Source organism: Pinus tabuliformis, chromosome 7 (assembly GCF_031772625.1).
Source record: "Pinus tabuliformis cultivar Carrire ecotype Pingquan chromosome 7, CPIR1, whole genome shotgun sequence".
In the NCBI taxonomy this organism is placed as follows: domain Eukaryota; kingdom Viridiplantae; phylum Streptophyta; class Pinopsida; order Pinales; family Pinaceae; genus Pinus; species Pinus tabuliformis.
This window is the reverse complement of record NC_142293.1, coordinates 1580317379-1580329364: the sequence shown is the minus strand read 5'-3', so window position 1 is coordinate 1580329364 and position 11986 is coordinate 1580317379. Positions and strand designations below refer to the sequence as shown.

General features: G+C 39.7%; 1 protein-coding gene across 1 annotated transcript; it reads right to left on the bottom strand.

Moving 5' to 3' along the window:
- Window positions 1–375: 375 nt before the first annotated feature.
- Window positions 376–1350, bottom strand: LOC149254113 (uncharacterized). The gene has a single exon (XM_089454683.1). It carries the CDS (start codon window positions 1348–1350, stop codon window positions 376–378), a length of 975 nt encoding a protein of 324 aa, XP_089310809.1.
- Window positions 1351–11986: the final 10636 nt, after the last annotated feature.

Below are 11986 nucleotides of genomic sequence, written 5' to 3'. Positions count from 1 at the left end.
TTATTTTATTTTATTTTATTTTATTTTATTTTATTTTTTTTTTTTCCGAAGAAAAAAGCCGAACTTTCCTATTAATAAAATAAAAAAGTTACAATCGAATGAGTGAACATTCAGCAAAATTTTGCTTGAGCCATAGAGATATTCAAATCTCCTCTGTGGTGCCTTCAAACCATGTCTTTTAACAAGAGACTAAAAGTTCTCCTGAATGCGGCCTGTACAACCATATCAAAAAATAATAGTCTAAACTGTCTCAAAGTATCTGGGTCTCCTTTTTGTAAGGAAAACAACCCAATGCATAATATCAAAAAAAACAATTAACTGTCTCTCCTGCTTCAGGAGCATTTGCAATCATATTCAGACAAAAAAAGAGATATATTATGTGTATGGGGGATGATCCGACACACGGATCTGATCCTGAAACTGCTCTGTTATCCTCCACGAACCCAGAATCTGCTGCAAACCTGCTTTAGAATACCTGTCTGCCTCTTCATTTTTATCCCTGTAAATATGATCAATGGAGAAAACATTAAAATGAAGTTTAAGATTTTGAATTTCTTCTAACAGTGGCATCAACATATAATTTCTGCATCTAAATTTCCCATTGACCCAGTTTACAACATTTGCAGAGTCTCCAAAAATCTGAACTGTGAGAACATTTCTATGAATGAGCCAGCAAAGGAGAAGTTTTAGGGCTGATAATTCAGCGAAATTATTTGTGCCCATCCCAAGACCCACTGAGGCTTTTAATGTATGTGAGGGACTTAGATGGATAATAATTCCGGCTCCAGTGGAGTTGTTTTGAGCTGCCCCGTCAAAGAAGGCCCAGGGGATGCCTTCTCTGATGATGAATTCCTTTCGCTGGTTCGATGAAGAAGGACTTTCCGGTTCAGGAATGCTGGCAAAAATAGCTGAGGCTTGAATTGCAATGACATCCGCTGGGGTGGCTTTTTCTTTAAAAATGCATCCATTCCGGGCAATCCAAATACCCCAACAGAGAATAGGAGGAAGGTTCCTCAGGTTTTTCTCAGGATAGTGGGACCACCAGTATTCCCAAGCAGCAGATAGTTCTTCCCCTTCCCATCTCGCAGTAATATTCAAAAGTTTTTTTGTTTCCTCCCAGACTTGTCTAGTGAAAGAACAGTCCAAAAAAAGGTGAGGAATGGATTCAGATGCAACCAGACATAATGGGCATCTACTCGGCCCCTGCTTGAAGCGAGCTTGTAGAATTTCCCAAGTAGGAATCTTGTTTTTTAACGCGCACCAGAGAAATATTCTAGCTTTTTTGGGGCATTTCAGTTTAAACAAGAGCTTCGCCCACCAAACCGGGGGGTCCCATCCCTTTCTCTTCATCATGAAGTTATAGCCGGCCTTTGGGGAGTAAAAACCAGTCTCAGCATGTGCCCAAACCAGTGAATCTGGTTTGTCCTTTAGTCTGACATTTGATCGATTTAGTTCCTGGATGAAACCCCGCCACTCAGCTCTCCAAATGGGATCGATGTCCAAATCCTCTTCTGATTTCCAAGCCTATCCCCAGATGGACGATAACTCCATGCTTGCTATCTGATTTAAACTTTTGATTCCTTTTGCATCAAGGTGTGCAATCAGACCAGGAGATAAAGCAAACAGGTCATTGCACCCTACCCATGGATCCTTTCCAATCTGCAGATTTTCTCCGTTCCCCACTTGCCATGCTAGGCCTTGTTCTATAATTTTAAACGCCTCAGTGGTTGCCTTCCAAATGACCGAGCAATTTCTGCCTTTCTTGTTTGGACTCCTGATCCAGTCTTCAAGCGGAACTGGATCAATGTATTTCCTTTTGACTACTCTAGTCCAAAGGTTCTCCGCCTTAACAATTCGCCAGCCTGATTTTGCCGCCAAAGATTGAATGAAATCCACAAGCTGCTTTACTCCCCACCCACCCCACTCCTTTGGTCTAGCAATCTTATCCCAAGCTACCCAGGGAAGCACTGAGTCTTCCTTAGAACCAGACCACAGAAATCTGCTACAAATCTGCTTGATTTTATGAATAATCCCTTTGGGAATCCATGTCAGAGCTGCCCAGAAAACCGGAATGGCTTGGAGAACAGAATTTACCAGAGTCAATCTACCAGCTCTTGACAACCACTTGAAGCTCCAGTGGGATATCCTTTGTTCAATTTTTGCCACTAACCAATGCCAATCCTGTTTTCGGTAAGACGACGGCTTTAACCAAAACCCAAGGTACTTGAAAGGCCGATCCATATGGCAAGTTTCAAAAGGCAAGTAGGATGTAATTATAGTCTCCTCTTGCCTGTTGAAGCCTTCCATGATAAAATGAGACTTCCTGGGATTGATTTGAAGGTCTGTAGCTTTCAGAAACAGGTCAATGATGTCTTTAAGAACTTTTATTTCATTTATATTCCCATTTGTGAATAACAATATATCATCAACAAATAGGAGATGAGTTATGAAAAGGTTAACAGCAACTTCCAAACCTGTGAGCAAACCTGATCGCTTGGCTTTTAATATCAGTCTACTGAGGCCTTCAGCAGCCAGGAGGAAAAGCAAGGGAGAAAGAGGGCATCCTTGTCTCAGACCTCGCTGGCTTTTGAAAAATTGAGAGGCAGCCCCATTTATCAATACAGCGAAACTTACATTTGTAATGCACCCCATAATCCAATTTATAAACTCCACCTTGAATCCAAGATGTGTCAATAATAACCTGAGATACGACCAGCTGATCCTGTCATAGGCTTTGGAAAGATCAATTTTTAACACTGCCCCTTTTTTCTTTGCTTGTCTGATGCTGTGGATGGTTTCCTGGGCCACCCCTATCGCTTCATGAATTTGCCGGCCGTCCAGGAAGCCAAATTGCTCATTTGATATACAAGCAGATAAAATAGGTTTCAGACGTACCGCAATGATTTTTGCTATAATCTTGTATATGGTATTGCAAAGGGAGATAGGTCTGAAATCTTCAAAAGAATCCAGATCCTTTTTTTTTGGGATGAGGGCAATGAAAGTTGAGTTAAAAGGGCCATAGATTTCTCCTTTCTTTCTTGATTCCTCCACAACTTCAGTAAGATCATCACCAATAAGATCAAAAAAGTGAGAAAACAGCTCTATAGTCCAGCCATCCGGACCCGGGCTTTTATCTTTTGGCATTGCTTTTATAATACGCTCTACTTCCTCCTTAGCCACTTCCCTATAGAGATTTTCAGCTTCCTCCCCTTCCACGAAACTAGGGAAAGCTTGGGTTGTTCTGATAATTTCGGCTAAAGAGATCCCCCCAGGATCAGAAAAGAGGGATTGAAAGTGGCTCTTACCCAGGGAAGAAACAGCCTCAAAGGAAGACACCTCCCTTCCTTCAGGATCTTTCATCTTCCATATAGTATTTGCATTTTTCCGGCCCTTTGCATAGTTATGGAAGAATTTTGTATTTTCATCCCCAGCTTTCAACCAAATGGCCCTACTTTTCAGCCTCCACTCCTCTTCTCTGTCCAACAAAATCTTTGCTCTACTCTTTTCTAAAGCCAAAATTCTTTCTTTCGACTCCTGGGTTACATAAGCATCAGCTTCAGGATCTTCCAGCAAACTTAGAGCCTCGTCAATTTTAACCAACTCCTCATTTTGTTTCCTTCTTCTGGCTGAAGCCCATTCAATGGTTGCTCTCTTAAGCCTTTTTAAATTCTCCATAAAATGGGCTCCTTTATTATCCGGAGGATTTGGCCCCGGATGTCTCCAGGTATTCCTGAAAAGCTGTTGAAAAGACTCCTCCTGAAGCCAAGAGGAATTGAATTTGAAAGGTGAGGCCGGCTTTGAAGGAGGTTTTGAGAATTCAAGGAAGATGGGAAAATGATCCGAGTTTCCCCCTTCACCCACCCATTGCCTGAACAGAGGAATATATGAAGCCAGCGATTCATTAATGAGAAAACGATCCAATCTTTTTGCAATTCTCCCCTCTCCCGTTCTTCTATTCCTCCAAGTCGGTTTAGCCTTTATAATATTTACATCAATCAAATTAAAAGTCTGAAGAGCTTTTGAGAAAAAATCTGACAACGGGTCTTCCCTCGCAGAGGGCCCCCAGGCTTCTGCAATCCCCAGAGAGAAATTTAAATCACCCCCTATTATCAGATTTTTATTTTTTAACAGCTCTTTAGAAAAAAAGTCATTCCAAAAAGGGACCCTACCCTGACAGGGTCCATACACATTTATAAACAAAAAAGGCTGATCAAAATCATTAGAGAGGATCTCCATACCAAGAGCATGGGGCAGACCCCAGCAATTTTGAACCTTAAATCTTCCTTCCTTGAAACCAATAGCAAGCCCTCGAGAATGACCAGCAGCATCTAGCGCAGTGAAAACCCAACCCGGAAAGAGGGATCGCAGGATGGTTTCAATTTCAACACTTTTGCCCAATGTTTCCTGGAGGAAAACTATATCCGGGTTGTGACGAGTGATTAAATCTTTCAGAGCTAGTTTTTTGGGTTTACTAGCTAAACCCCTGCAATTCCAAGAAAGACAGATCATTTGATAACCGTCTCAGGGGTTTTTGCTGCTCTAAGCGCCCCAGGAATCGATATTTGTTTCCCGTCAGCCACATAAAATTTTGCCTTAACTTGAGCTTTTGAAAAAAGAGATTTCCGCCCTCTGCCTTTCTTAGAGGTGCCCTTAGACGTCTCAGGACTAAGACCACCCACTGTCTCCGGGATATCATGAGTGAAATCGGGTCTCTTATTGTGAGATCTGAGGTTATAATGTCGGACAGAAGACGAACTACCCAAAACCTGACTCTTCTTAGAAATATCCTCACAGTTCAGTTTTAAAGAAGGAATAGCTTCTGAGAGGGATTCAATGTTTTGTAGAGGATCATCATAATTTGGAACCATAGGGAAATCCGACGCTATATCACCGTTAAAAGATTCAGAATTTACAGAGAAGATTAATGGAGAAGACTGCATACCGGATGGGGCTTCCTCAGATGGGACGACCAGAGCTACCTCTAGCTTTTCCTTGTGGGGCTGGACCTCTGCATCACGAGCCGGAATCCCCTCCTCCTGCGGCACGCCTTCTTCCGACTGGTGGACAGGATCTTCTTTCTGATGATCTACCTCAGTGCTATTTGCCTCCACCTGAACCTCGGATTTCCCCAGCATTCCCTCCCATTCCTCTTCCTTGTTCTGCGTCTTCCTTCTTCTTTTCCCCAGCGGGCAATCCCTCGCCAAATGCCCGTACTCATGACAACGGTGGCATCTGAAGGGAAAAAGTTCATAATCTAAGGTCTGCTCGTAAACATAGTCCTTATACTGTAATGTAACTGATTCAGCAAGCCCATCCGTCGGATTAAGCCTTACGAGGATCCTTGCCACCGCTCTTTCAAAGGTATGCAAGAAAGATCTATCAGCATCCAGATATGTGCCCAAATGGTTCCCAATTGACTTAAAGACTGAGTCCACCCATAAGAACGAAGGTAGATTTGGAGCCCTGGCCCATACAGGGATTTCGTCAACCTTCTCCTTTGAAGCATCGAACAGAGGAGACCATCTTTTAAAAAAGACAGGCCTATTCCCGAATGCCCAGTTTCTCCCCTCGACCCATTCCATAGCTTCTTTACTATCGAATTTAACCATAGACCAACCCTTTACCAACGTGGCGGTCCTGAAAGAATTTGCCGGGGTCTCCAGCCACTGACTCTCTGCCCACTGCCTTAAGAATTTTCCAGAGACATACCTCCCTCTTGCTCTGCCCACAAGGGTACATTCTGCCACATCCAGAGCATCCTCGACCTGAACGTCCATACCTAGAACCAAGTTTGTGACCCGCTTCTTTTTCCACGGTTTGGCCTTCTTTCTTTTTTCCCCTACCTTCTCTAGTGCCGGCTCTGATTCTCTACCTCCTGAGTCAGGGTTCAAACCTCCTTCATCCCTTTGATGGAAATTTCCATCTTCCACGATTCGATGAAACTCATTGCCGGATGGGGTTTCAATCAAACCTTTCACTGGACTTCCCGCTTCACCTGGTGCCGTAAAGTCGCCTGCCTCCGCCTTTCCAGAAACAAAAGGGTTTGCGGATACCCCTGGATTCGAAGACTTACAAAAACCCGCTAGAGCCTCCTCCTCCTTTGAAAAACTCTGCAAAGATTCTTTTGTAAAGAGGGTTCTGTTAATAGCCGGATGGCTATTCCTATCTCCCGAACCTTTCCCAGCACACTGAACACCCCCCACAGTCCTCCACACCCCTTTATTTTGGGAAAAATTGATGATTTCCTCAAGACCGCCCGATGAAACAAAAAATTTTGAAGGGGAAAGGGACTTACTGTTTGGCGAGGTACTAATCTTGTCTTTCAGCGAGCCCGACCTTGTATAAGGGTTTAACTCCTCTGAAACCCTGCCTCCTTTTCCGTAACCGCTAGCGAGCTCCAAACTTTCTTCCAAAAACCCTTTAGCCGGATTTGAACGCCACGGACCTCCACCCGGGAACAATGCGGACGTATGGCTGACTGAGTGCCCTAGGATCTCATTGATATTTTTCTCTGTGACCTCCTTTCCCCAGACCGTAAGAATGTCTTCCGGGTCTGGGTCAAGATCAACCGATTCGCTTGGTTTTACCATGGTAAATACTCTCCGTAAAACTCTGAGACCGCCTTACAGCCGAAAACCGATGAGAAGCTGCAAAAACCGCCTCTGTTTTGACCGTTTCAAGAAAAAACCGCAAAGGAAATACCGCCAGGAGGGATTCCACCACAGAGAAATCGCTAAGGAATAATACCGAAACAGCCGTAAACCGCAAACCCCGTTCTCCAGAACCAAAACGCTTGCAGTCCTAATCCCCAGCTGTCGCCTTCTCCAGTTGTCTGCCTAAACCGTCCTCGGTGTATCCGCCAGCTACTCCAAACCCCGTACCGACAGAGCCTTCCCTGCATCACCTAGGCCTACGGCCTAGGGTTCCCGGATCAAACCCTACCCCATGCATTCTCTCCGATAAGCATGAATTTCCTCAGCCAAAAACCAAGTGAAGGAGATTATATCAGTCATAGTAGAGATGTTTTCCTTCCTCCTTCTTTGATTTCCTCTTTTCAGGTTCTTCAACTTCTTCAGTGATAAGTGCTTCATTCATTTCTTTTCTTTCATTATCCTGCTTGATTTTAGGACAATTTCTCTTGTAGTTCCCATATTCCTGAAAACCATAGTATTGGATCTTCGACATATCGATCCTCTTCTTTTTCTGAGAACCAAACTTCCAAAATTTTCCTTTCCTTCTATCCATGGAAACAAATGCTTGAACTTGCTCGTTTGGTCCTATATCACTTTTTTCCTTCAACCTAGTTTCTTCAATCTTACACAATTACCAAAGTTCACTGAATGGGGTAGCTTCCTTCTTTCCATAGATGCTTGATACAAAATTACCCCATTCCTTTGGTAGTGCATTGAGCACCTCGATAGCCATTTCTTTATCAAACATTATTTCTCCCAACTCTTGTAGTTAATATCGTATTTCTAACACCCTCATGAGATATGAGGCTATTCCTTCTTCTTTTGATACCTTCATCTTATATAGCTCTGCTCTTAGAGATATGACTTCTCCAACGGTGCTTACGGAGAATAATTCTACTAACTTCTCGCAGATTAATTTGATGTTTCCAATTTTGTAACATAAGGTATGAGGGGATCCTTAATGGATTCTATGAGAATCATTTGAGCCCTTATTTCCCCTTTCATATACTTATCTAGATCTTAAGTTTCTTCCCTTGTAGGCTTAGTGATTGAAATCTTAACATGTCCAACAACTTAATTTTCTATGAGGATCAAATCTATCCTCTTCTTCCATGCAAGAAAGTTTGATGACCCAACTAATTTATTTCTTTCCTTGCAACATGAAGTCATTTTGATAGATTTAGACATAGATATAAAGATAATTACTTGTCAAGTGAAGATGCTTCTTTGATGATGATATCTTCAACTTGATGCCTTTCTTAATGGTGTTGATGATATAAGATGTCTTCTTAATGAAGATGTCTTCCTTCAAAAGTGATTCTTGACTCAAATAGAGGGAGATCACCTTAATTCCTTGATTATGATGACAATGCCTCTTATTGCTTCCTTGGATGATATTGTATAATATGGTAGCTTTCCCAAGGTGCTTCAAATGTAGAGTCTTTCTTTGATTGAGAGGATGTCAGGTCCTTGAGGTATTTTTTGATGAAGATTGTTCAATGTGTAAGATTCCCAATAATGCTTCAATTGAAGAACCTTTCTTTTAATGTGCTAGGTTTTTGAGGTCTTCTTTGATTCTCCTTAATTACTTTCTTCAATATGGTAAGAGGGTGAGTCCTTCCTGATGATTGATTCTCTTGATGTTCCCCATATGATCTTCTTGTGCACCAATCCTTGAGTATCCTCCTTTAAGATGCATTTCATTGATATAATCACCTTCGCTCTGATACCATGTTGAGAAATCTAGGGGCAGCAAGTAGGAAGACTTCTCTTACTTTGATAACTTCTCATGATATATTTTTCTTAACTTATAGATTCTTCTTTCCTTTATTATATTTAGTGTTCTTTTCATCAAAAAACTACCAAACAATAAATAACAATAAGACTATAGGACATAGGATATAGGCTATCAGTCAGGGCAAAAACCTCTCCTCTTGAGAGAAAAGCCCACAAGAATTCTTCTCTTCTTATAGAACTTCAATTAACAAATTCTAAGACCTATGACCCTTGACCAAGACTCCTCCTAGACCAAGTCAAACATTTTCTCCTCGATGATATTTCCTTTCAACAACTTTTACCTCAACAACTACTTCAATTTCGATCTCCTAGTAGAATCTTCTACAACTTTGACCTCCCAGCAGATTCTTCTGCAATTTCGACCTCCAACAATTTCTTCTATAGAAACCCTAGGTGACATGTGTGAGAGAATGACGGATATTTTGTCCTTATTTCTCCTTTTCTTGAGATGATACCTTCTCCTTATCAATTCATCTTGCAAGGGATACTTCCTTTGACCTAAAACTTTAGCTCTCTTGGAGTGACTGCAATTTGGTATTTGCTACTACAAGATGTTGCCCTAAACTTCACATGTGTGGAGGAATATAGCCCAAAAACAATCCAAAAATATCTCTCTTCTTTTCTTCTCCTTATCCTTCTCTTTTTCGCACTCTTTTCTCTTTCTTTATTGAACTCGTGTGTAGTGAATGTGTCTTTCAAGTGAGGTCGACGTCCCCTTTATATATAGATCTCCTACTAGGTCGAATTAATTATTATAGGCTGACTTGTCCACTTGTGAAGACTGACTTGATCTTTGCATCATGATGATCTCTTGGAGGGTCTTTGAATCTAGATTTGACTCAAATAATTTTTCTTTACAGTATGTAACATGCCAAAAAGGGTCTTCCATACATGACAATGACTCAATTGGCTTGCAGACTCAATGATAAGCCCTAAAATCATTCAATGGGTGTGTGCCTATAAATAAATTTCCCTTAAGCATGAAAACCATGCTTCAAGAATAAAAATAATAAATTTATTTTTCTCTTTACATAAAATACATAAAATCATGCTTTCATATATCATTATGAAGATCAAACCTACATATTTCAACAACCTCAAGAATATGAAATGAATTAGCAAGGAACATTACTTGGAGACAATTCAAGAAATATTTAAGGAGAAAGTACTTGTCCAAAATATATTATGGCAGGAATATCAATGATTTCCATGAATTGAAGTTGGGATAATTGACTATGGAAAATTATGCCAATATATTTTTGGAATTATTGTGTGATGTGCCATATATTAAGGACGAGAAAACAAAAATTCAATGTTTTCTCAGTAGGTTGTCTCAGTCCTACTAGGATCAGAAATAGTTTGATGATCACAAGAATCTTAATGATATTATAATAAATGCTAAGTTTTATTATGAGTAATAAAGGTGTTGGCGAGAGCTATAGAATCCTTGTAAGAATACTACCAGCAAATTAACAAAGTGACTAACAAGAAAATGTACCCATTGCCATGAATCAATGATTTGTGTGATTAATTAATGGAATTGATTGTGTTCTCCAAAATAAACATGAGATGAGGATAGCACCAAGTTAGGATAAAATATAAGAATATTCATAAAACAAAATTTTAGACCCAATATGGGCACTATGAATTTGTAGTGATTCCATTTTGGCTTACTAATTCCTTAGATACATTCATGTTCCCAATGAACATCGTTCTTAGTAATTACTCATCTACTCAAATACTATGGAAGAACACGAAGAACACCTTAATATGGTATTACAAGTGTTGAGGGAGCATCAATTATATGATAAGTTCTACAAGTGTGACTTCTAATAGCAACAAATTATTTATTTGGGTCATGTCATATTTGAACAAGTTATTGTGGTAGATACTGACAAGATAAAGGCCATCATGGATTGGTCCACCTTGAGGACATTACTATAGTGAGATAATTCATGTGACTTGTAGGATACTATCAAATATTCATCCAAGGGTTCTCCAAGATCATTCATCCAATCATTTCATTGTAGAAGAAAGGAGTGAAGTTTTTCTAGTCAAAGTAATGTGAGAAAAATATTTCGGTAGCTAAATGATCTTCTTACAAATGAACTGATATTGGATATTTTAGATCTAGGAAAAGATTTATTATGTGCACTAATTTGTGCAAATAAGGAATAGGAGGAGTCCCTATGCAAGATGGATATGTAATTAGCTATGAGAATATGAAGCTCACATTATGTCACACATGAATTGTAACTAGTAGCTATTATCCACTCCCTTAAGATGTGGCAACATTACCTACTTAGCTGAAGATTTGTATGATGACTAACCACAATGGACTAAAGTATTTATTTTACTAGCCCCATCTGAATGCCATGCTAGCTATATAGTTGGCACTCATTAGCGAGTATGATTTTTAGATTCAACATATAAAAGGAAAATAAAATTGTGGAACAAATGCATTAAGTCACAACATGCAGTGATACATGTGGTAGCAATCAACACCTATGAGGCTGAATTGAGAGCTAAGAAAAACATGCTCTTCAAAATTATGCTCATTTTAGGCATGTCAAGGAATTCTAGTAGCAAATGATTAAACGTAAAAGATGTGTGGGATATTAGTTGACCAAGGATGGGTTATTGATGTACCAAGACAGGATGTACATACTAGATGTCATTGAATTGAAGAAGCTCGTCATGGATGAAATACATAAAAATAATTATTCTAGACACCTTAGTTACTATAATATGATTACATCAATGAGGAAATTATACCACTAGCATGGGATGAAGATGGAATTTGTGAAATATATCTCTCAATGTTTGAAACACTAGCAAGTCAAGGCTAAGCATAAACATTTGGAAGTTTGTTACAACCCCTCTGAATTCTGGAATGGAAGTGGGAAGCCATAACTATGGATTTCATTATGGGAGTACTGAGAACAACGACACATCCTTATTCAATAATGGTAGTGGTCGAAAAGTTGAGAAAATTTGTCAATTTCATCCTAATGAAATCTACTCACGAGGAAATTCATATTATGATAAAATTTAATAGTGAAATTTTTAGATTAAATGGTATGCAAAAGGTAATAGTATTTGATAGAGATGTTAAGTTCACCTAAAGATTGGAAAAACTTGTTAGAAGGAACTGGAATGCATTTAGAATTTAGTATTGCATACCATCCTTAAAAAAATGGGGAAAAAGGAGAAAAAATTAGGTCCTAGAATATATGATTTACACATATGTCATGAGTAAACCTAATAAACAAGAGGAATATCTCCCATTAGTAGAGTTTTCATATGATAATGACTACTAGGAATCATTGAAAATGAATCCATTTGAGGCCCTATATGGCCAAAAGTGTAATACTTGATTAGTTGGGACCATCTAGTTGATTGGATTACAATTTGAATTGACATGCTAAAGGAAATGGAGTAGGAGGTCTTATCTATCAAGAAAATGTTGAAAGCAGTCCAAGATCACTAGAGAAGCT

What these genes read in the sequence shown, in the direction of transcription:
- LOC149254113 (XM_089454683.1), bottom strand. Translation starts at nt 1,350, where the DNA reads ATGAAGAGAAAGGGATGGGACCCCCCGGTTTGGTGGGCGAAGCTCTTG.